The sequence below is a fragment of the Narcine bancroftii genome, chromosome 1, assembly GCF_036971445.1.
Source record: "Narcine bancroftii isolate sNarBan1 chromosome 1, sNarBan1.hap1, whole genome shotgun sequence".
NCBI classification, from domain to species: domain Eukaryota; kingdom Metazoa; phylum Chordata; class Chondrichthyes; order Torpediniformes; family Narcinidae; genus Narcine; species Narcine bancroftii.
Genome location: NC_091469.1, coordinates 218938928 through 218962290, shown reverse-complemented (window position 1 = coordinate 218962290; position 23363 = coordinate 218938928). Strand labels below are relative to the sequence as shown.

The 23363-nt window shown below is 40.9% G+C and overlaps 1 protein-coding gene across 4 annotated transcripts; it reads left to right on the top strand.

Annotated features, from left to right (window-relative positions):
* Positions 1 to 18787, top strand: LOC138739225 (arrestin domain-containing protein 3-like). 4 transcript variants are annotated; one of them, XM_069890852.1, is made up of 8 exons: positions 1 to 568; positions 6040 to 6121; positions 7054 to 7201; positions 8409 to 8511; positions 9214 to 9470; positions 11708 to 11870; positions 12330 to 12484; positions 16800 to 18787. In XM_069890852.1, exons 1-8 carry the CDS (start codon positions 289 to 291, stop codon positions 16863 to 16865), a joined length of 1254 nt encoding a protein of 417 aa, XP_069746953.1. In that variant the 5' UTR covers positions 1 to 288; the 3' UTR covers positions 16866 to 18787. The 4 variants fall into 4 exon arrangements, with proteins under 4 accessions (XP_069746953.1, XP_069746960.1, XP_069746970.1 ...); XM_069890859.1 differs by lacking the exon at positions 16800 to 18787 and adding an exon at positions 14502 to 15242 and having other exon boundaries at positions 4 to 568; XM_069890869.1 differs by lacking the exon at positions 1 to 568 and adding an exon at positions 2644 to 2940.
* Positions 18788 to 23363: the final 4576 nt, after the last annotated feature.

Sequence of the window (23363 nt, the reverse complement as noted above, 5' to 3'; positions counted from 1 at the left end):
ACAGGCGCACTCGGGTTGTTTTTCACAAAAAAGCGTTTTAAGTGAGGTGGTAGGTATGATACCCCCGTCTTTTGTACAGACCAAAAGCTGGGGAGCAGCATCTCCGACTGTCCGGATCCAGATGCTCCTTTTTAACAGCCCACTGGTCGCGCCTGCAGCTTCTGCGGCTAAAGGCATTGATCAGTGGTGAAGGTCCTTCCCCCCTCTCTCTCTCTCCCAGATCTCCATTTTTGTACATTTTTTTAATACTCTCACACATACCGTATATATCTATCTAGATATATAACCATGGTGCTGGGAAAGGTGAAGAGTTTTACAATAAGCTATGACTGTCCTAACGAGAACAACATCCCCGTCTATGCCAGCGGAGATTCAGTCACTGGACGGGTGACTATCGAAGTTACTGGTGAAATCAGGGTGAGATCCCTTGCCATCCACGGGAGAGGACAGGCGAAAGTGCGCTGGACTGAATCTCGAAATGCGGGTTCTAATACTGCCTACACTCAGAACTACACTGAAGAAGTGGAGTATTTCAACCACAAAGACCTATTAATAGGACACGAGAGAGGTAAGGTTCAAGTCCATCTTTATTTTAAAGCCTCGAGGTTTAAAATCCGACCTCCCAAGTTTGCGTGGGGGGGGAAGCCTTTTGTGCATCTTGCCCTAATGTGAGGATGTTGGGCCATGTGGGTCATTTTAAAAGAGAAGAGGGGGGGGGGGTGAAATTTGCACGTTATTGTACATCCGCAAAGGCATTAGGGATGCAAAAGTTCGGCATGCTGCGGATCACTTTTCACTGCCAATTTGTTTGCCAGAGGGGGGAGAAAAAAATAATGGTGGGCTAGTAAGGCCCCCGAAACGTCTGTCAGCATCTGAGTCTGGGTGGCAGTTCTCTTCCACCAATTCGTCCAAGTTTCGGTCCCCTTTCTTTCCATTAGCCCCCATTTATTATGTAATCCATGATACAATCCAAAAATCCACATGTGTGGAATTGCAAACTTAAACCAGGCATTGAATGGACTCTTTCACCCCACCCCCGTGTCCTCGAGAGGACACAATAGAACTGTTATTATAATAATAATAATTTCTTGGAACTGCAGCAATTTGTAGTGACCCCAGTGTCCTGCCTGCATGCAATGGCTTCCACTTTGAATCCATGACTTTAAATCAATTTGCCTGTTTCTCGGAGCCGGTACTTTTTTAAGAAAAAAGACAGCTAATGAAGTGACTCGTTATTTCACACGTCGCCATGATTTTGTATGAATCTGTAATTTCTAATGGCACACATCTATTATCATTTGCCTAGCACTTCGATGAGGTGGTCAGCAGCTGAGTTTTATTGTGGGTTTTAAATAATGAGCTTATCCTACAGCAATAACGTCGACACAGCACGTTGACTTTTGAATAATTGCAAATTTAGCATAGATTATTGCATTATTTTGTGGTTTTTTTTAAAATGGTTAGTTGTTTTCCTAAGTTTCCACCCTTTGTTCAAAGCGGTTCAATCCTGTTTGGGACAAGTATGGGGGGGGGGGGGGGGGGGGGGGGGGGGGGGGGGGGGGGGGGGGGGGGGGGGAAGAGAGAGAGAGAGGCGTGGTTGCTACAAGTCTTCGTTTCGCTCATTGGTCCACACTGTCAGATGGTGAAGATGACTTAATGCTTTTTTTGCTAGAAAAACAATTTGCAACAGCTGCTTTACACCTTGGTTTTTTGCTCGACACCGGCGATGAAAAAGCCTATTTATTTTTAATATGAGGGTTTTTTTTTTGAAAGATTGCTCACGCTGATGCAGTTTTAATGCTGTACTATACGGTTCAATTTTCCTGTGAAATTGGAATCTAGTTTTACAATTATTTTTTAGGAATTACATAATTTTGTTTGTCTATGGGTTCAAACTCGCTGCATTTAATTTGATAAGTAATTAAATAACTGCTGATTTTCGTTCCAATCTTTAAGAGTAATTATTAGACTCTTGCATATCCCACAGGTAGTTAACGACTTCGATTGCTTGCAAAATTCTTTTTAAAAATCCCTTTTTTTTAATTTGGATTTCAACTTTCGTCTTTAATGTAGCTTAGTAAGTTTCTGTCGCCCAGCTCAGCTTCGTTACAGTTGCCTTCCCCAGGGTGCGCGCCGATTGGCTGTGCGGTTTGTTAGACTGTTGCTAAGGCGCTGTTAACTTTTCTTTGGCTCGTGGAGCTGCCTATCATCTTTCATCCTCAATCACCCCCCCCCCCCCTTTACCCTTCCCCAAGTCACATTGCAAAAGAAAATCCTCAGAATGCAAGAGGCAGCAGCAAAATACTGATTTGGAAATACAAGAATGTAAACCAAAATAAACCATTTTGTTGCATGCATTCTATTGCTGACTATATTTTCCATCAAATATGAGCAGCTGAACTCGATTTCTTGCAAAGGAAGAGTTGGCAAGATATTAGATTTTTTTAACTGGGGGTGGAGGGAGAGAGATGAACATGAGAGTAGGTTGGAGAGACTGGATTTAAAATTGCTGCATGCACTTGGAGCAGCTCCGTGCCGTGGCAATTTGCAGGGCTGCTCAAGCCAGCGATCACGTCGCGCCGACGTCAGCACGCTCGGCCACGCTGTGCGGGGGTGAGCGGTTGCGGCGGTGCCGGGCTGTTCGCACCGGTTCAGGCCGGCTGTGCCCGCCGGCCGCCGGCCCCGCCTGATTGACAGCTCGCCGCATGTTTACCAGAGCGCGCTGCCGCAGCTCTTCTTCCCCCCCCAACCCCCCACCCATGGCGTTGAGCTGGCGTCTCCCTGCAAATTGGCTGCAACTGGGGGGGGGGGTTAACTAATCTGGACCTGTTCTACATTCTTCCACACCGGGGAGGGGGGTCGGGGACAGAGGGTGCGGGGCCCCGTCGGGTCAACACCCAGCCTGCTCGCTTTCCCTCGGCCCCCGCCGAATTTAATGAGGCAGGTGAACGTGGCCATTGCGGGGTCGAGGGGCAGGTGGTTTAACGTTGGCATTGCTCATCGTTGGGGGGGGGGGACACACTGGGCATGATCCACCTCCTGGCTGGGGGGGGGACACTGGGCATGATCCACCTCCTGGCTGGGGGGGGGGGGGTCTGGCCAGGACTCTCCTGACAGTTTAGGGGTGGGTTGGCCAGGACCCCGGCAGGGTGCCTAGTCACTGGGGTCCAGGACCCTCCTGGTAGGGTGGGGGGGTGGGTGATGGCCAGGAACATCCTGGCAGGGTGCCTGGACACTGGAACCCCCTGGTGGGTTGGAGACTGACCAGGACCTTCCCAGCAGGGTGCCCGGTCACTGGAGCCCTCCTGGTAGGGTAGGGGGGCTATGGCTAGACCCTTCTGGCAAGATGCCTGGATGGAGCTGCTTGGACACTTTACCCCCTTGAGGGGGGGGGGGGGTGAGCTGGGCTGGGGGCAGTCTGGATACTGGACCTTCCTGTGTCTGACAAAGATGATATTTTTGTTGGTCTGGATTCCTGCCCTGGCCACCTGAGGTTTCCTGCTCTTACCTCGTTCTGCTTATCCCTTGAAGGGCTCTTTCGCAAAATGTCGACAATATATCTTTGTCTCCCTTGGACGCTGTGAGACCAGCTGAGATCCTCCAGCATTTAGATGTTTTTTTTAAACTATGATCACAGCATCTGCAGGCTTTCATGTTTCACTCAGTTCAGTTGATCCACTGCAAAATCTCAAGGGATGCCTACCCTGAAGAGGTTCTCCTCTCTTCGAAGGGGGTTCTGTGAGAGTCTCTCTCACTACTCCCCATCTGCATCCCCTGCTGCTTCTTCCTTGAAGAAGGGCTTGGGCCTGAAATGCTGGCAATATATCTTTGTCAAATCCTATGGCCGCTGAGAGACTTGCTGAGTTCCTCCAGCATTTTGGTGTGTTTTAACCACAATCACAGCATTTCCAGACTTTAATGTTTCTCTCTTTTGCTGCACATTCCCCATCTGGAGCCAGGAGGAAGTTTCCAGCTTCAACCTAGTTCTAGACTATCAAAGCTTGTATAACAAACATAGATGGGGGGGGGGCGGGGGGGGGGGGTAGTAACCTCACATGGTCATTTTCAAACTGATTTGAAGGCTATTTGATTGGAATTTGGTCAGAGCTCCAAATTTTATTGCTTCAGCACTGCCAGGAGAAAGTAAAGTTAAAATACGTTCAGTTTGAGGAAAGATGTAGACCACCATTTCTCAGAATGGGAAGGACCTTCTGGAAACATTAAAATTATGAAAAGTGTAGACCAGATTGAGGTAGGCAAGTTGCTGCCATTGGTGGGGGAGACCGGACTATGGGGCATAACCTTAAGATTCAGGGTAATAAATTTAGGACAGGGTTGAGGAGGAGCTGAATTTCTCTGAAGGTGCTGAATTGCTGCCATTGAAGCTGACCTCAATAAATATATTTAAGATCAGATTGGATAGATTTCTGCATAGTAAGGGATATGGGAGGGGGGAGAAAGGCAGGTAGGTAGGTGGAAATCAGCCATAATCATATTAAATCATGAAAAAGGGGTGAATGGCCTATTCCTGCACCTATTTATGTTCTCACTATCACTGCTGTATCACTAACTGGCCATACATTATTTGGAGAAGTCTTGACTATCAAAGTCACTGGTTGAATGAAGCTTTTCCCTGTACCTGTAGTTCAGGATGTAGGTGACTCTTGGGGCAACCAAGAATGGACAACAATGGCAGATTTTCCACAGATAACTATGGAGCCATAATGTGCTAGTAAGATGTATGGATGCACTTGTTTACATAGTTTATTAAAGCATGAATAAAACAGAGCAGGTCTTGTTCACATTACCCTTTGTATCAGTTCAATTGTGCATTGTGCATTATTACTGGGCTATCAGCCATTGATCCAGAAACGTGTACAGGTACTGTATTTGAATTGATTACAGCTAAGGACTTTAAATTCAAGACCTTAAATAAATTTAGAATCCAAGCTGGCCTCATTTATCAGATTGTGGCAAACCAAAAAAAAAAGGGAAACCCCATTGGTGGCACGATTAACACAAAACTAGTACAGTGCTAGCAACCTGGGTTCAAATCTAGCATGATCTGTAAGGAGTTTGTACATTGTCTCCATGTTTGCATGGGTTTCCTCCAGGCACGTTAGTTTCCTCTCACCTTCGAAATGGGTTTTAGGTTATTTGAGTGGCATGGGCTGTAAGGGCCTGTTACCATGCTGTATGTCTGTGTGACATTAGATTCATTAAAATGGATGGCAGATCAGTGTAATTTGTCCACTTTTGTCTTCATTTTGGACCCTGTGATACTGCTGTACAAGGCATTGAAGAAGCCTCACCTGGAGAATTGTGTTTAGTTCCAGCTATAGGAAGGATGTTAATTGGAAGGGATGTATAAGAGATTCACCAGAATGTTGCTGGGATAGGAATTGAGAAGAGGGGTTGGATAGGCTGGGCCTTTATCCTCGAGTGCAAGAGACAGGTGTGACCTAGATGTTTATAAAAATTATGAGGGGCATGGATAAAGTGAATGTTCAAGTCTTTTTCTCATGATGTGTAATTCCAGAGCTAAAGAGCATTGGTTTAAAATTTGAACCTTGGGAAAAATATTTAAGAAGTTTCTCCCTCCCTACTGAGAGGGGAGTCTGTATCTGGAATGAGCTGCTTGAGGAGGCTCTTGAAGCAGGTAGTTATAACATTCAAATGACATTTGGACGGATGATTGGATTGGGCTACAAAGGGTATGAATCAAATGTAGGCAAATGGGATTAGCCTAATATGCCATCTTAAGTGGCATGAACAAGTTGGGTTGAAAGACCTCTTGCGTTCTGTATGTTTCCATTACACTTTAAAGCAATGTCTACATCCCATGAATAATAAGGGGGAGAAAAAAAACAACTGTATTCAGTGGATTAATTGCAGAAATTATTCTTGTGTTAAATAGCAAGAAATATTTTTCAAAAGAGATTTTTTTTTTCTTGTTCATCTAGTTGTAGAATTGATTTTATTTTTAAAATTCATAGCGTGTATCATTTGTTCATTTTAAGTTTGGCATTTTTTTTATAGAAGATGTTGATTCTGAAGAGGACCTCACCACAATATCTTCAGGCAGACACGAATACCCATTCAGCTTTGAGCTTCCACAAATGTAAGATTTGGACTTTTAATTTTCCTTGCTGCTTGAAATATAATTGTTGCCAAATAATTGTAGATTTGCTATTAATCTGCTTCCCATGGGACATTTTTCCACATTCACCATAGAAAATGTTTTGACTTGTTTGAAATTCTGATGAAACTTGTTCAAATCATTTGAACTCATCGTTTGGGACACCATTTTGTTTCCTAATGATCACACCACTTGATATTCACTGAAATGACTGAAGCTGTACAGCACAGAACCAAGCTATCGACCCATGCTAGTGTTTGGGACACCATTTTGTTTTCTAATGATCACACCACTTGATATTCACTGAAATAACTGAAGCTGTACAGCACAGAACCAAGCTATCGACCCATGTTAGTGTTTGGGACACCATTTTGTTTTCTGATGATCACACTGCTTGATATTCACTGAAATAACTGAAGCTGTACAGCACAGAACCAAGCTATCAACCCATGCTAGTGTTTGAACGTCTTCAACTAATTCTCTTCAGCATAACTTTCTGCTCCATTCTACATTTGTTGATCCGTCTTCCCACCTTGCAGTGGCGAATTTCCCATTTTTCTGCACTCGCTGGGGAAAGAATTTTCATCCATCTTCCTTATTAAATGTTTATTTCCAGGTTTTGTCTCCTCAAATAAGTCAAAATAACTTGCATGCATTTGCATTATCAAAAGCATGCAAGTCCAGAGAAATAAAGCAATCACTTTCCTGTCATGCATGTTCCTCTCTTCCACCCTGCTATATCAGTTGTTTGATGAACAGATCTGTGATTATGCAATTGCGATAACTTGAACAGGGTAATTAATATCCATGGGATTTGAAAGTCTTTGATGTATTGGTTGATTCCTAATGCTGTTGACTCTTGCAAATTAATACCTTGTTAGTGTTGCATTGACTGGGTCTCTTTTTCCTATCAGACCATTAGCTACCTCCTTTGAAGGCAAATATGGCAGTGTGCGCTATTGGGTGAAAGCTGAACTGCATAGGCCATGGATGTTGGTAATGAAAGCAAAGAAAGAATTTACAGTTTTTGAACACATTGACATTAACACTCCATTGTTGCTGGTGAGTGATTGAATGTTTTGCAAACTTGCTCCTTTAAAATTATGTACATTTTTTTTCCATACAGGTCCATTTTCAACTTATTTTAAAGAATGAAAAGTAGGGTCCTGAGTAATTAAAGCCAGTTAGTTTCAACAAAATAAGTAATTTCTACAGGCTGGAATGCCAGACAACAATCATTAGAAATATTGTAAAACAGTGGCATTCTATCTTTGCAAAAAGGTTCCTGTTGCAATTAAAATTGTGATCAAAGTGTGGAAAATTTGATATCCTACAAACAATAAGAGAAATGATAATTGAGTCGTGCGTAGTTTCACAAATTGAATGTGACCATTTAATAAGTACCCATAGTAGATTGTCAACTACAGTAATAAAACTTCTGTGAAGAGGCACAATTACAAAGCAAAACAAAGTTTAAACAAGACAGTTAATCTGTAAGCCCCTCTAACCCCACTCTATCAATTTGTATTTGCATTTCAACACTAAATTGGAATTTTCATTTCCTAAAATGATGCTTCATTGGAGGTGGATAGATGAAACACTATCGAGAGTGGATAAACTGAAACAACAAGTTAAAAAATAATGTAATTTTGTAGCTTCACTTTCACATTTGTTGATGTTTGCTGCTATCACCAGATTAGGCTGGACAGTGGATGTGTGCCTTATCAGAAATCATTATAGTTCAGTATAATATCGACACTAACTGATGTAGGTGTAATCCAATTCTTGTACTACAAGCTGAAGAATCAAAGCAGAAATTCATGTTCCATTTTACCAAACTAGCATGCATGGTATATACTAGTATTTAACACTAAAACTTTAGTTCTCAAAATCCTGATAATTCTTGAAGGTTTTTGACTTTGAAGAGTTCTTAATGTTTTACAAATAATCACGAAGTGGAGATCACTTTTGTGAACAATGCTCACAATTTCTGGCTGGGAACTAACAAAAAAAATTTTTTTTTAACCTGTGATACTTCAGTAGTACTAATTTGAACTTGTCCAGAAGATACAATCTGGAAGTTACAGAACAGGCATTTTGCACCACTTGTGGAATGCTCTGTAGAAATCATTAATATCTTACACCTGGAAGTGCATAGCATAGATTAAAAGCAAAATAGCTGACTATGTAGCACCATATTATCATCCTGAGAGACTGTCTTCTCTGAAGGGAGCAGGGGTATTTACTGTGCTTTCTGTTCTTTTTGCAGTCACCACAGGCAGGCACAAAAGAGAAAACTCTTTGTTGCTGGTTCTGTTCCTCAGGCCCAATATCCTTAAGTGCCAAAATCGAACGCAAGGGCTACACACCAGGTAAAAATCTGGAACAGTAAAAACTAATTTTGATCATTAATCTTTGATCAATTAATTGACCAGGTAGCTGGAGTGGGGTTTAATTTGGATTCATTGTATATGGGCAAAGACATATGGGTGGGTGTGGTGGGGAGGGAAAAAATGGCTTTTTATTCCCAATTTTGGTCAAATCTATCTGTCCTTGCCTTGCCCTTGCAGAAAATCGCAGGTGTATTTAGTTCTTTTGAGGAGAAGTTTAAGGGTGATTACTGTTGTGTAATCAAATTGATCAAATAGCCCTCAAACTGTTATTTTCTAACCAAACTGGCTCTTGTCCATTTCAAATACCAGAAGGTGGCTGGTGGCAGTGAGACACCACTCTCTCAGGAGAAAAAAGAGAGACCATCCACAAGGGTATTTCTTGATAACAATAGCCAACAATTTTAGTTGATCAGATTTCTTTCCAAATCTTTGGGTTTTTGTAAAAAGTTTAGTGGAAGTTTGCTTGAATCATTCCATTTCAATTTTGCTCTGAAAATAATAAAACAGATCCAGCCTTCCATAATTCATGCCAGTGCTATTAATATTACAATTATAATCTGTTAAAGTACAATTTCTATCAATTTAGCAAACTATTGCTATTCATGTTCTTTAAATTGTCTTTATTGAGCACATTCCAAGACATAATGCACAATATAATTTGTGATGCTCTGTCTTGTGCAGGTGAATCAATTCACATATTTGCTGAAATTGAAAATTGTTCTTCCCGTATGGTCGTGCCAAAGGCAGCCATTTACCAAACACAGACTTTCTATGCCAAAGGGAAAATGAAGGAAGTTAAGCACCTTGTAGCCAACTTGCGAGGAGAATCACTGTCATCTGGTAAAACAGAAAGTTGGAATGGAAAACTACTGAAAATTCCGCCAGTGTCACCATCGATTGTAGACTGCAGTATAATTCATGTGGAATACTCACTCACAGTAGGTGTTTTCTTTCATTTGTGTGCTGTCATTGCAAAATGAGTACATGGTTGAAAAACATTTCATTGATAACATTGGTCCTTTATAGAAGGTGGTATGCTGCATTATCATTTTCTTGCTTCAGTTTTTACTCACCTTTTTATTTTCTTCTCTTCCCCATTTCCCCAGTCTAGCTCAGTTCAGTCTTTGGTTAAGTAAACTTGGTTGTAGAAACATCTTGGATAGATGGGAATCCTTTAGCAGCCAGTTTCCCTCCTAACAATATGACTAAGGTGTGAAATTGGCTGTCAAGGAAAGCCCAAGAAACTGTATGGGAGATTTTCATGATATTTTTTCCTAACCCTTTTTATAGGTTCCCTGCTGTAAGCTTGAAGAATGCAAAATTCCCTTTTCCCCAGGTAACGTTTGTGAATGCAGGTGTTTGTAGACACACAAAAAAAATTCATTGTCTTTTTAATGTTTGTCTATATCTCTTTCCCATTTAAAAAAAAATATTTTCTCCCTTCTTTAGATCAACCTGCATTACATCCCGGCCAAGAGGGCGCGAAGGTGACCTGCTCCCAGGCCAATGCCGCTCTGTAACCGGCTGCCAGGAGGTGCGCGGGGTGACTTGCCCTGTTTTTAAAACTGTTGAAACATTTTTTTTTATTATTCTTATGGGGAGACAGTTAGCTTCCATTCATCCCTCCTGTGCTGGCCCGGTTGAGATTGGTAACTCACTGTCTTGGGAATAGTGTCATTTTATATTTTGGAAGATCTGTCCTTTCTCCAGTCACTTGCCAGTTTCAAACTCTGCTGCACTTTTTTTCTTGGTAGGTTAGTTTAACAATGCCAAGGGATTGCTACCATGATGTTTAAGAATTTAACCTTTAATATCCTCCAAAACTGTGTGAGTTTAAGGATAACTGGTTTTTTGCAGGGAATTTAATAGCAATTGTATTGGGGAGAAAAAAAAAACACAACATCTTTTGCTGTATGGTAAAATCAAAATTTCCTTTCAGTAGAACTCTGAAACGTTTGAGTAATGAGGATATTTGTTCCGAATTAGAAAATAGACATATAGCAAAACTCCAGTCAGTTGTGTTTTTTTTTCCCCCATTCTGGAATAGGCATTCTTAAACTAATGCATTTTCAGCTCCTTGTGGGTGATGTATGAATGTAAATTTAAATTGTACTTTTATTTCAAAGATATCACACAAAAATTAAACAAGACTAGAAAGTTTAAAAACAATGCCAAAACACCACAGACTCTGAAAAGATTAGATCACTTTAGCCAACAGAATAATTTGGTTCTCCCATTCATTTGTCTGACGAGGAAGGGGAAAAAGTAATCAGTTGGGTTTCTTGGGTTTTCTCATCGCAAACTTCAAGTCTTGTGATAGATATTGGAAATCCTGGTTGAGAACAGGATTAATGATGCTCCTTGTGTTAAACAACTTGCGACTCTTTAGTGCTTAACAAAGTATGGTTACTTTATGTGAGGTATTGTTGTTAGCCCCAATGCAATATTGGACAATAGTCAGCCCACGGGGGATGGCAGCAGGGAAAGAAAAATTGAGGATGCTTCTTGTTTGAAATGTGCACACCATACTCTAAGATGAGCAGAAGGTCTATAAATACGGTTTTCAAATACTGAATTTTCTTTTTGAAATGAGGCCCAAGTTTTAATGAATGATTTCCTACTATATTCTGAATATAAGTCTTGGCATTTAACTTTGTCTTTTCAGTAGCCGAATATTCTGGGGTAAATTGCAGTTGCTTCTGCCAAACTCATTTGGCTGATTCATACTACAGTACGTTTGAGCTGTGTAAATGGGGAAGCTCACACATTTTGATTTCAGCTCTACCAAGTTGAGTGATTTCTGCCGGACATTGGTGATGGGGCTACCTTTGGTCTCTGTTTCCAGAATTCGGGGGATAGCTCTTGCTTAATGAAACTGATTGAGTTTCCTGTTCTACAGATTGCTATCCAGCGGGCATGCTGGAAGTGCAGGTGTATGGAAATGTATTGGAAACTGTAGTTGGACCCCGGTAATGGAATGGCACAACCACCTTCATTATCCAGGTGTTCCTATGACAGGTAGCCACTTGGGTGAGGTACCACAGGGCTGTGGTACTGCCTTTGAAACCATGCTCCAGCATGCTACCACCTTCTGAAGAGGAGGGGGTAAAGGGAGAAAGTTAGAAAGGAGAAAGGGAATGTATCAGCAATTAAAACCATTTTCTTTCTCTCTCAGGTCTACGTGGATATCCCTGGGGCAATGAATTTAACTTTGAACTTACCACTAGTTATTGGTACCATTCCCTTGCATCCATTTGGTAGCCGGACGTCCAGTGTCAGCAGCCAATGTAGCATGAATTTGAATTGGTTGAGTCTTGCACTACCTGAACAACCTGAAGGTGAGAAAAAGCTCCAGAAAAATCAAACTCCATTGAAGCATTTTCCTTTTTTTTTTGCCAACTGGGTAAAACAGTGTAACAAGAATTTGTGCTTTAGGTGGCTGTTGGAATTGAAGGAGTAGCAAACAGAAAGAACTTTCCATAGTCTTGTGTATGAATAAATTAAAACCAAAATGCCTGCAGATGCTTGGGTTGAGTGCAACTCACAAACATGCTGAAGAGATTCAGCCAGGTCACACAGCATCCTTAGGAAGTCATCGGTTTATGGCATGTACCTGATGAAGGACTCTGGGTACAAACTTGTTTACTTCCTTTAGATGCTGTATGATTTGCTGAGTTGCTCCAGCATGTTTGTACATTGTGTATGAATGAATTGCTAAACTGGTGAAATGGAAAGTTATTGTCATCATCATTATCTGGACTAAACTTCCATTGACCACTGGCTATATTCTATTTTAGCTCCACCCAGCTATGCAGAAATTGTGTCTGAGCAACAGCGACGAAATAATTTGGCTGCAACGGCAGTACGGGATGAATTGGAAAGAGTGTTTGAGGGACCATTGTTTGCCTACATCCAGGAATTTAGGTACCAGCCTCCACCTGTGTATTCAGAGGTAAGAGGTTTTCATCAATTAGTAGACGAGGAGCCTCTTGTTATTTGGAATCTTCAGGCATAAAGGATCAATTAAATTAAAAAATTTTCATAAAAAGCTCATGACATTTGGGTGAATATTCTTCCTGTAGTTAGGAACAATGAAGAAAAATGCAAACCATTCTGTTGGATCTTGATTTTTCTTGGATCCCAGAATTTTTTTTTTCTTTTTTGCAGAGCTTTCACAATTTGTATCACCACTATGCCCCAATGAAATAACTGTCCCCCACACCCATCCTCTGTATCCAAAGGGATGAGGCTCGAGGTGGCGTAGCAGTCTAACCCAAGTCTGTTGGGTTAGGGTCTCCAACGCTCTGGGCTCTGTAATCTGAATCCGACTCTTGTGATCAGCCATGGATGTCAAAGTTACCAGCATTATGGAACATTATTTGCCCATCATGAGACCAAGTGACCCACATTCAACTGCAGTTCACGTGGGACCCTTCTTTACTTTTAATAGCTCGTTTGAACACTTGCTATTTCCCACCAAGAAAGGGAAGAAGCAGAAATGTGGGTTATTCTGTAGACACCATTTTAGGACAATTCTTGGAAATTGTAGCCTTTAGTTTATTGCTCTCCAGCAGTTTCTGGAAGAGGACAGAGTATGGATAGAGTCACAGTTCTGCATCTGCCCCAGTTATATCTCAAAAATAACACAAGCAGTTGCTTCATCAGACTTTTCACAGAAGCCCACAAAATGTTGCTCAATTTCAATGTGTTACCATGTATGTTTATTTTTTGCAAGGCAGCTTTTTGTAATTTTTATTTCTGATATGTAGTCAAATATGCATGAGCTGTTGAGTTAAAGACAGTCTGCTGGAGGAACTCCATCCTGATGAAGTTTCTGCTTGAAATATCAACCATTTTCCTTCTCCCACTGATGCTGCCTGACCTGTTGAGTTTCTTCAGAGTGTTTGGCTTCAGATTCTCGCATCTGCAGCCTGCCAATGTTATTACCCATGTAGAGCTCCTGTGGAAATGTCAAACCAGGATGTTACCTGGGTTGGAGAGCATGCTGCATGGAGCAAGGTTGACAGCTAGGCTTCTCTCTTTGGAGTGTCAAAGGAGGAGAGGTGACTTCATAGAGGTGTATAAGATTATGAGAGGCATAGGTAGAGTAGACAGCCAGCACCTCTTTCGTAGGGGTGACAATGCCAGAGGACATCTGTTTAAGTTAAAGAAGGGAAAGTTTAGGGGAGAGGTCAGAGACCAGTTTTGTAGAGTGGTAGGGGCCTGGAATGCATTGCCAGAGTTGGAGGCTGGTACAACAGGGACTTTTTTTTAAAAACTCTTTAAATAGGTACATGGATGTAAGAAAAATAGAGGGTACTGGGTGTAAGATAGGGAAGGATTAGATTGTTGTGAAGTAGTTCTATATAGGTCAGCACAGCATCATGGGCTGAATAGCCTGTACTATGCTGTAATGTTCTATACTCTTGTCAGAGACCCTGTGACAACCTGTTGCTTCCCAAGGTTGCTAGAATGGGACAATTGCCTGCTCAGTTGAAAACTGGCCTTGAGATCACCATTTCATCAGCTATTCTATGATTTCCCAAAATTTCAAAGCCTTAACCCTTGACCCACTCCTCACTCGACCTCAACATCAAAACATGCATTTCCAAAACTTCAATTATGCTTTCCCCTGGCATAAATTCCACCTGATCCAACCTTCCATCTGATCAGGTACAAAATCTGTCCAGTGCATTGAGCAGCGTATGGCACAGTTTTAAAATTGCACTGCTTCCTGAAGTCTCTGACCTCCCATGGCACACTCGGCAGTTTAAAAAAAAAAAATCATATAATTAAATTATTGCATATATCTTAGCTTGGTAAACTATTTCATGTGAAAATAACTAAGCACAGAATTTAACACTGATAATTCCCGTGACTAAGATGTTGGTGTCTTTCACATTTTATCATAAGATTAGTTTATAAAAGGTTCAAATTTGCATCATTTTAAGTGAACTTGGTTTTGTTAGATTGGAGATTCCCAACCTGTGGGAAGGTGATGGACCACTAAGACCAACGTTGGGATTTCCGGATTAAGATGTGCAAAAATCTGCTACAGTCTCTCAGGATAATGACAGCGAATATCAGCAGTTTCTTCATCATTTCTACTGCACAATGTGACCACATACTGTGCCTGCATGTTAAACTGATGGTGGAATAGGAATGTATCCCAAAGGCTGCCCTGACACAGACTGCTTCCTGCTGGAAACTTTGGGACTGACTTTCACATAAAGAATCTCAACTGTGCATAAAATTTGGTGAAGACATCTTTGGCACTTTACATTGGCTTTCTTTTTTTTTTATTTCAAGAACTGTCATTTATTCTAAAGGAGTTGAAGCTAAAAGTAGAGGAGTTTTGTTAAAATTATTTTGAGACATTTACAAGCTTTGAAATCGTGCCCTTTTTATAAAATTCAAAAGGCTACTAATTTGTTTGATCTTTGCATCAATTTAATGAAACCTGTGAAGATGTGCTCTGCCCCTTATCAGAGCTCCGTTTCTCGATCCTCACCTGGCGGACTGACAACAAAGATTTCTTATGTTTCATCCTATCCTAAATCGGACACTACAATATGTTGGGTGTAGCCTGACTTGATTATATTCACTCTTTAATGGATTTTGTTTTATTTTACTTATTGAAGTATTGATCAATTAATGTATTATTACTGCGACATAATAAGCTGCATTAAAAAATAAAATATTCACATTTTCTTCAAGATGTGCTTAATGAACATAAGAAATGGTCTGATGGTGTTGCTTTTAATTTAAATACATAAATGTGTGTTAAATGTTGCTTTGAATCCTGTGCTTATCATGAGAGGGTTTTTTTTTGCATCCTGGTCTCTGAAAATGCTATTCTCTATTTTGTTAAAATTTTTCAATGACAAGATCACTATAATTTCTGTCTTAACTTATCGATGACCAAGTTTGAGGAACGTGGAATTTTTAAGTAGCTATTGGACTTGAGCTCCAGCCTAACCCCATTTTACTACCAATCCCAGCCATCGAACTTTGCATCTAATTTTTATTTTAAATGTAAACTTAAGCCGTACAAAATAATACCCTACTTTCTTTACCTTCATAGTTTCATCAAATTGGTACATGTAGAAAACTTGTGGCCTCTCAACAATGTGCCCTTCAACTCTTTGTGGCCTGTTACACAGAACCCAACTCCTTGCTGTCCATTAGCACCAGTACCTTGGATGGCCATTCTTCCCCCAGTAGACTTTTACATTGGCTGCACCAAGCTTCAGGCTGTCTGTTGGCAGGTCCACCTGTAGCCTGGAAAGTGCCAGTGGGCTGTATGCACTTTTTGGTCTTCCAGTATAATGAGATGTGTAGAAGTTGTGGGCAGACCAAAATGTGCCTTTCAGCAAGTTGAGATCTTCCATTGTTTGGCATCCCCAGGAACAGCCAATAGATTAGAGCCTTCCATGATACAACTGCAATCCTTTTTCAGAACCTTTTTTAAAATGCATATTCAGCAGAGAGGTGGGCGGGTAGATCATCTTTATTGGTGCGATCTCAGTGGGGGGGGGGGGTGGTGGGGTACTGTGTGTTGTCAGTGAGGATCCATCTCTACAGGAAGAATATGACAAGGAAGATCTCTCACTGCTAGCTGGTGCATCCTACTAAACAGAGTATCTGCCAGCCATCCTATTGCCTTCTCCCAAACACCATTTATTCATGAAATTAACATTAAATTTTAAAAATTGAGTTTTTAAAAAATGCAGTCACTGCATTCCAGGAAATTGCATGTATTCCCATTTTCCTGGAACATGTGCTGTGTCAAAAGCTTGGAACGGGAGTCAGGGTGCCTTTCCCATTCCAAAATTTTTCCTGCTAGACCCTTTGTCAATTTAGACTGCAGGTATTCCGTGAACAACGGGCTAATGAATAGGACGTGGCCACAGTGGCATTGCAAGTTCCCCCCTCTTTACTTACAGCACTTCCGGGTACGCTGCCTAAACTCGTGTAAAGAAACAGATTTGGAGTTTTGGTTGTTGGTGTGTGAATGACCAATGACGAGGTGCCGGACATTCTTCAGACCGGTAAAATTGCAGAGTCTTCTCTAAAGAAAACAAATGCCCACACACTGCATTACCTCGTTGAGGTATGAACGTGCGTTTTGGGTTAGTTGCCCATTGTGATCGCAATAGTCCCATTACTTTCGATAAGTGCTCGTCATGGGTGCTTGTATTTCTATTTAAATGTCAGGTGGGATTCTGTCTGTCTTATTTATTCTTCTGACTCTTTCCATTTTACAGATTGATCCTAATCCAGATCAGTCGAACCAGAACCGAGAAGCAAGCGCGTGTTGCTATACTCGTTGATGGGCTTGTGCAGCTATTGGGCCCACTCTTTCATGGTTTTAAAAATGCATCACTGCACTGTTGAGGACAGAAGACTCGAGGCAGAAAAGGAAGCTCAGTGATGTTTTCTAACAATCGATATTCAGAGACTACTAATGAAAGGCAGAATTGATGGCTGAGGAAAGCTGCTGTAGATGCCGAAGAAACCGTAACTTTTTCGTGGGGACACCTGCACGAAGCAGCTAAAATGAACAGTGGTCACAGTTTGGCATGACTTTCACACCATTTTCCTGGGGTCTCAACCTGAACTGAAATTTGCACATATTATTCAGTGCTTGTGTTGTGCTACATATTCCATTCAGTCTTGATGGCTGTTTTCATTTTCATTTGTGATGAACTGCAGACATCAAGTTAGGTTTTTTTTTGCCTGGGGTCTGCACAGTTTGAAGATCAAGTTAGCAGTGTACAAACCTGATGGAATGCACTGATATTATGTAATCTGGACCGTACTTGCTTTGCACGTGCTCAGTATTGTCTTCTCAGGCTGGCCTTGCAACACCAACCTAATTGTGGCTTCTTTTCAAACATCAAATGCCTTCAAGCCAATATTTGTTGCTACTTATTCTTTTGCAACCTATTGTAGAATAGCAACAGATCAAAATCTTGCAAAGAGATTCTCTGCTAATTATCTTTGGGTGATCATTCTGTTTCTTATCCATTTGTTGCATTTCTAATGCACACAGAGTATCTTTGTGTTTCAGACTGCCTAAAGTGCACATCTCAGGTGAATTTGTCACTTGCCAAATTGTTGGTATTCATTTGTGTTTTGATTAAATTGCACTGTTTCAAATCCAGGGACGATTGCAAAATATGGTTGGACTTTGAATTCCCTTTTTTCCTAGCACCACTATTTAACCATAGTTACTCCTTCCACTTGGTCACCCTGCTCCCCTTGTATCAAGAATCTGTTAACCTGTTTCCACACACACAAAACTTCACGTTCTTGTTTGAAGGACTTCATTTACTACTGGACGTTAAATGTTCACCAAGGTCAAATGGGCATTTCTGTTGCAAAACGAAGTCCTCCCACTTGGATCAGTTGCAGGAGTGAATGTCTTATTCCACAAGTGGCCTTTTTTATTAAAAAAAAATATATACGTTTAGTTTGCTATTCTGTATTGCCAAAATTTTGGTGTAGCACCAACATGGAATAATTTGGTGGAAGGATTTGACTGTTAATTGAGTTGAGCTTTATTTCCTTTTTTTCCACTGTTGAGACAGGGCATTGAGGTTCAGGGTATTTTGCGAGTGTCCCTGATGTACAAAATGTTTAGTGGGTATTTGGCATTATAGGGCATTTGATGTTTCTATCTGGGTAACCATTTCTTTATTTCTGAACTGGGGATCAACAATTGCTTAAGCAGGTGTGAAACCTGATTTCCATACAATTAAAAAAAAAATTACAAAAAATAAAGGGATCGATCAATATTATTCCACACATTTCACTGATGAAACAAGGTCATGGTTATTGATGCTCAATTTTAATTTTTTTGCGTTGAATCATGAATGCAGATATTTGAATGGATTTTGTTACTTCAGGTGTTTGCTGATCGGGAATTGCTACAACAGATTTTTTAATACAACTTTCTTCAATATTGGTCGATCGCCAACTTAAGAGACAATGGACTCTGCAGTCCAGTATTCAATTTAGTTTCCTGATTTTTAAAATTGGGAATAAATATTTTAAAAATCCAAAATGTTCTGGAAACCAAGTGCAATATTTAACTTTTTTGTAAGGTTTTTTCCTTGACTGTACAAACATTTTTTTAGTTTGGTGCTGTAATTATCTTTGTAGATTTTGTTAAGGAAACAAAAATCCATGTTCTGTATGGTTTCATTTTTGTTTAGCTGTTCCTGTAAAATTAAAATGTTTTGCTATTGAATTTTTGAACTTGTTATTTTACATTTTCCTCCTTCAAAATGCACATCCAATAATTCACCCTGTGCCATGAGACAGTGGCAGAATACCAATACAAGGAAATATCTGGTTTGATTCTTCAGCTGATCTGAACCAGGCTGTCTGCAACCTTTGATTTTTGCTATCTGGCACCCCCTACTGGATCATTGATGTATGTAACGCATGGACTTTTGAACCCAGTTGATCCAGAAACATTTGGAGTTGCCACAAATATAAGGATTAAAAATCCACAAGGAAATTCACAAAAGGTAAAATTGGAGGGAGAAGCTTGCTTCAACCAACGCAAATAAGTAGAAATAAAAGCTGAAAATCTGCAGGACCCTGGCTCTCATAAAAACAATGCTAGAGAAATTCTGTATTTTATTTTTAAAGGCCTATCCATTTTACAAGCTAATTTGCCCAATCATTTTTTCTCTTTAATACAACAGTTGGTAAAATAAAATTATCCCTTTTGACAATTCCTCTAAGTTGAAGCTTCATTTGGAGCTGTATTGTTGAATTTTAATGTCAAAACTTTTTCCAATCTTTTTCACCAGATATGGCTTTAAAAACTAATGCCAACAATTATTCCACTTTTTTTTTAATACACATTGAGCACAATTGCTACTATTTAAACAAATGAAAGCCATTGACTTTGCACTGTCCAAATTTGCAGTTTCAAAAGCATGTCAAAGCATCTACTTGCTCTGCAGAGGTTTGGTAAGACATTGAAAGCCTCAGCAAACATCTACAAATGTATAGTGGAGCGTGTGTTGACCGGCTATATCAGGGCAAGGTATGGGGGGGCATCAATTCCTCTGAGGCTTTCAATGTCTTACCAAATCTCTGCAGGCCTGCAAAAGGTAGTGGACACACTCAGTCCATCGGAAGGAAAACTTGCCACCATCAAGAAAATCTACATGGAACCCTGCTGTGGGGGAGAGCAGCAGCAAAGAATGAACACCACCCAAGACGAGCTCTGTTCTCACTGCTGTCATCAGGAACAAGGTATAGGTACCACAAGGCTGAACCAACAGGATCAGGAACAGTTACTACCCTTCCACTATCTGACTCCAAAATAACAAATCCATTTAAGGACTCTTGCTTTGTGCATTATTTATGTTTGAATATTTTTTTTCTGTACTGTGCATTCAATTTTGTTTTGCATTTCTTCGTTTACCTTTCTTTTGTGTACGTATCTTTTGAGAACAGAAGTAGAAATTCTGCCTGGGCTGCAGAAAAAGAATCTCAGGGTTGTATGTTAATGCTTTGCATATACACTGACGATAAATATGAACTTTGTTTCCCTCCCCTCCCAAGTATATCAAGCTGCAATCTTGATGCTAATAAAGTATTTGATACTTGAGGTCATTCGTCATTTAAAGGTTTCAACTGCATAAATATATATTTCTATTCCCATCACACTGTAAACAGTCAACAAAATAATGGTCACAGAGGGGGAAAAAAATCAATACTCTTCTGAAATTAAATGTGACCATTGTGGTTCTGAGGATTAATTCCAAAAGCCTGTTGAATAGAAAGGGGGCTGGGGAAGAGAGTGGAGCATCTTGGAGAAATTAGAGGACGCTTCTGCTTTTTTTTAAAGTAAATGGCCTGCTCGTAGATATGCAGTACAACTGATTATCCGAAATCCTCAGTGTTTTTTTTTGAACCGGTTCTGAAAATGTTTTTGGGTAATTGAGGATTTCAGAAAATTCAGAAATCCTTATTTATCCAAAAAATTTCAAAACCAAAATGGCATAATTTCACCTCTGAAAATTTTTGGGTAAATGAGGATATCTGAAACAATCAGTTGTCTGAAAATTTTTCAGAGCTGAACTGACGTCACAGGTTGGGAAAAAAAAAACTTGGAAGTTTTGGAAAAATTTCTGTAGAATTTCAAGTATTTGGTGTTGGATTTACCTTATTTTGTTCAGGTTGTTGTTTGATTGAAATTAAACATTATTTTAACGCTTGAAAAAGCCTTCCCTTGCTTGTTGTTGTTTAAACACAGTTACAAGTGATTTGCTGTGGTTACTGGGCTGTTTTTAAGAAATGGCCAGTTCTCCGAAAATATTGTTTGTCCGAAATGGGCCCGGTCCCAATCATTTTGGATAATCGGAGATGTACTGTATTGTTTTAGCTAGTAGAAGAAAATGGGATAATTGTTAATATATCTAACACTTTTTGGTGATGTTAAGTGTGCAGCTCTGAAATGAGTAAGCATTCAATACAAAAATTCACACCACTCAGTTTATGACTGCAGCACCCTGTTTTGATTCAATAAAAAAACAAGCACATTGCACACTCAGCAACCACCCTCCTTTCCTCTGAAAGGACAAGTACCAGAGGCAGCTGTGGCAAACCACCAGCTGTGCTGACCAGTAGAGGAGATAGAGATTAGTAATGTTGGAGCAGTCTTTGCTGAGGACTTGAGCGGCAGTGGGGATGAGGCATCGAACCTCCAGCCTCTGACCTGGGCTGATCATGACAAATGATTCTGAAAATATTGAGCTGAAGAAGCAACGTCATGTCTTGCAACACTTGAGTGTAATTTAGAGGATACCTTACTCTGGAACTCATCAGATGTCAGTGGTTTGTAGGGGGCAGTTGTAGTGTGGGTGCCACATCCCTGCAGGACTTTGCTGTAGAAGACTGAACTAGAGAAAGCAGCTGAAGGGTTCGTGGAATGAAATGTTTGTTGCGTTGGGAGACTTGCCAGAAAACCTGCGTTCAATGTTTTGGGCCCTGGATGAGTCCTGAAGAAACCAGCATAAGGTTTGGCACAGTCCAAGCTTTCACTCTTGGAAGTGATTAATGACTTCATGGACAAAAGAATCATAGATGCCCAAAAGCATGATATGCATCGACACTCTCCCACGTTACCTTCATGTCATTCTCCCCACAGTTAGTCAGCTCTTCCCAGATTCTACCATTCACTACACATCTGAAACATTTCACAGCAGCCAACGAACCTTACAACTGGCACATCTTTAGGATGTGTGAGGAAATTGGAGCACCCGGAAGAAACTCACGTTATCACAGAGAATGTACAAACTCCACACAGACAATGCCCGAGGTCAAGATTTAACCTGGTCACTGGAACTGTGAGTTAGTGCCTTCAAAAAAATTAGCCAATGTCTCAGCAATAAAAACAGTCCCTAGCTGAGCACTGCAAAATGGGATTTGCCAATGTTAACAGGAATCCAGCAAGAGTTCTGCAAGAGTTTGCAAGAATCGAAGAGGTAGTCCTCCCCGGGAGTGTGAGAGGACCACACCTATTCTTGTGTCAATCTCATTTAGTGTATTTGTAGTGCCTCAAACACAAGGGAAGGTATCCTTGGTGTGAAGATAAGACATTAACCTCACAGTGATCTATTTAACTAATGCTAATCATAAATAAGGTTAAGTTGGTTTATCTTTCATATTGCTTCACTTACTGACTTCAATAGTCATAGGTGAGTAGTGATGTTGACTGTCCCAATGTGTTGTCCTTCAGGGCAAATAACCAACTTCATTAAGCAGAGACAAGTCACGCACGTGGCAATTCTGTTCTGCTTTATCCTGCATATCACGCATGAATCATGTATGAATATACTTGGGCAAAACTTTGGTTGTGGCTACATTTTGAGCGATGCTTCCCCTTAAAAAACTATCTCGCTCTAAAGACCTCAATAGTGAAATAACTGAGCTGTGGTTCTGACAGTGATTGTATATTGTCTCCAATGTGAACTTCAACTCAGGTCATTTCAGCAGGTCATGCAGGCCTGTGGAAGCAAAGGAAGAAAGCCTACCTTTTGAATCAAGACCCTGCATCAGGATGAAATTGACATGTTTTGCACAATGGAACTTGACAGGCCAAGGTTCACCTGCATATGTTCCAACCTGGTCTACTGCATTAGGTGCTGACAATGTGACCTCCTCTCTGTTGGTGAAACCAGGCAGCCTTTTTGCAGAGCACCTACGCTCTATCTGCAATGTTTCCTGTTGCATGACTTTCCAACTCCCACGCCCACCTGCCAGGTCTCACCCTTCCCCTTTATCAGGAAGAGGGGAAATGCAAATTCCATAAAGGCCCCATGTTCAAATCCAATGGTAGGAAAACTCAATTTTCCAGTTTCAGGTAGCCCATACTACACCCTTCACACCCCCCCTCCCCCCCCACCTCCCAATCCAACCTTCCTCAAAGAGACACGATTTCACATGCTCACAGCAATGCTGACTATTTTAAATTTAGACGTGCAGCACGGAAACAGACCCTTCACATCCAGGAGCCCATGCCACCCGATTACACACAATTGACCAACAACCCCCATACATTTAGAAGGATGGGAGGAAATAGGAGCCTCTAGAGGAGACCTACGCAGACATGGGGAGAACATACAATCTCCTTACAGACAGTGCCGGATTCAAACCTTGGCCGCTGCTGATGTAATAGGGTTGTGCTAACCAGTGCTCTAATTGTGCCGCACCTATCTCTAATCAGTCCTTGCCTTTCCACATGCAAGAAGATCCTGTCTCTCAGAATCCCCACCAGTAACTTATCCTTGACTGACATTAAG

What these genes read in the sequence shown, in the direction of transcription:
- LOC138739225 (XM_069890852.1), top strand. Translation starts at nt 289, where the DNA reads ATGGTGCTGGGAAAGGTGAAGAGTTTTACAATAAGCTATGACTGTCCT. An exon ending in TTAACACTCCATTGTTGCTG is followed by an intron (nt 7,202 to 8,408) that starts GTGAGTGATTGA and finishes TTCTTTTTGCAG; the next exon opens with TCACCACAGGCAGGCACAAA. An exon ending in ACGCAAGGGCTACACACCAG is followed by an intron (nt 8,512 to 9,213) that starts GTAAAAATCTGG and finishes TGTCTTGTGCAG; the next exon opens with GTGAATCAATTCACATATTT.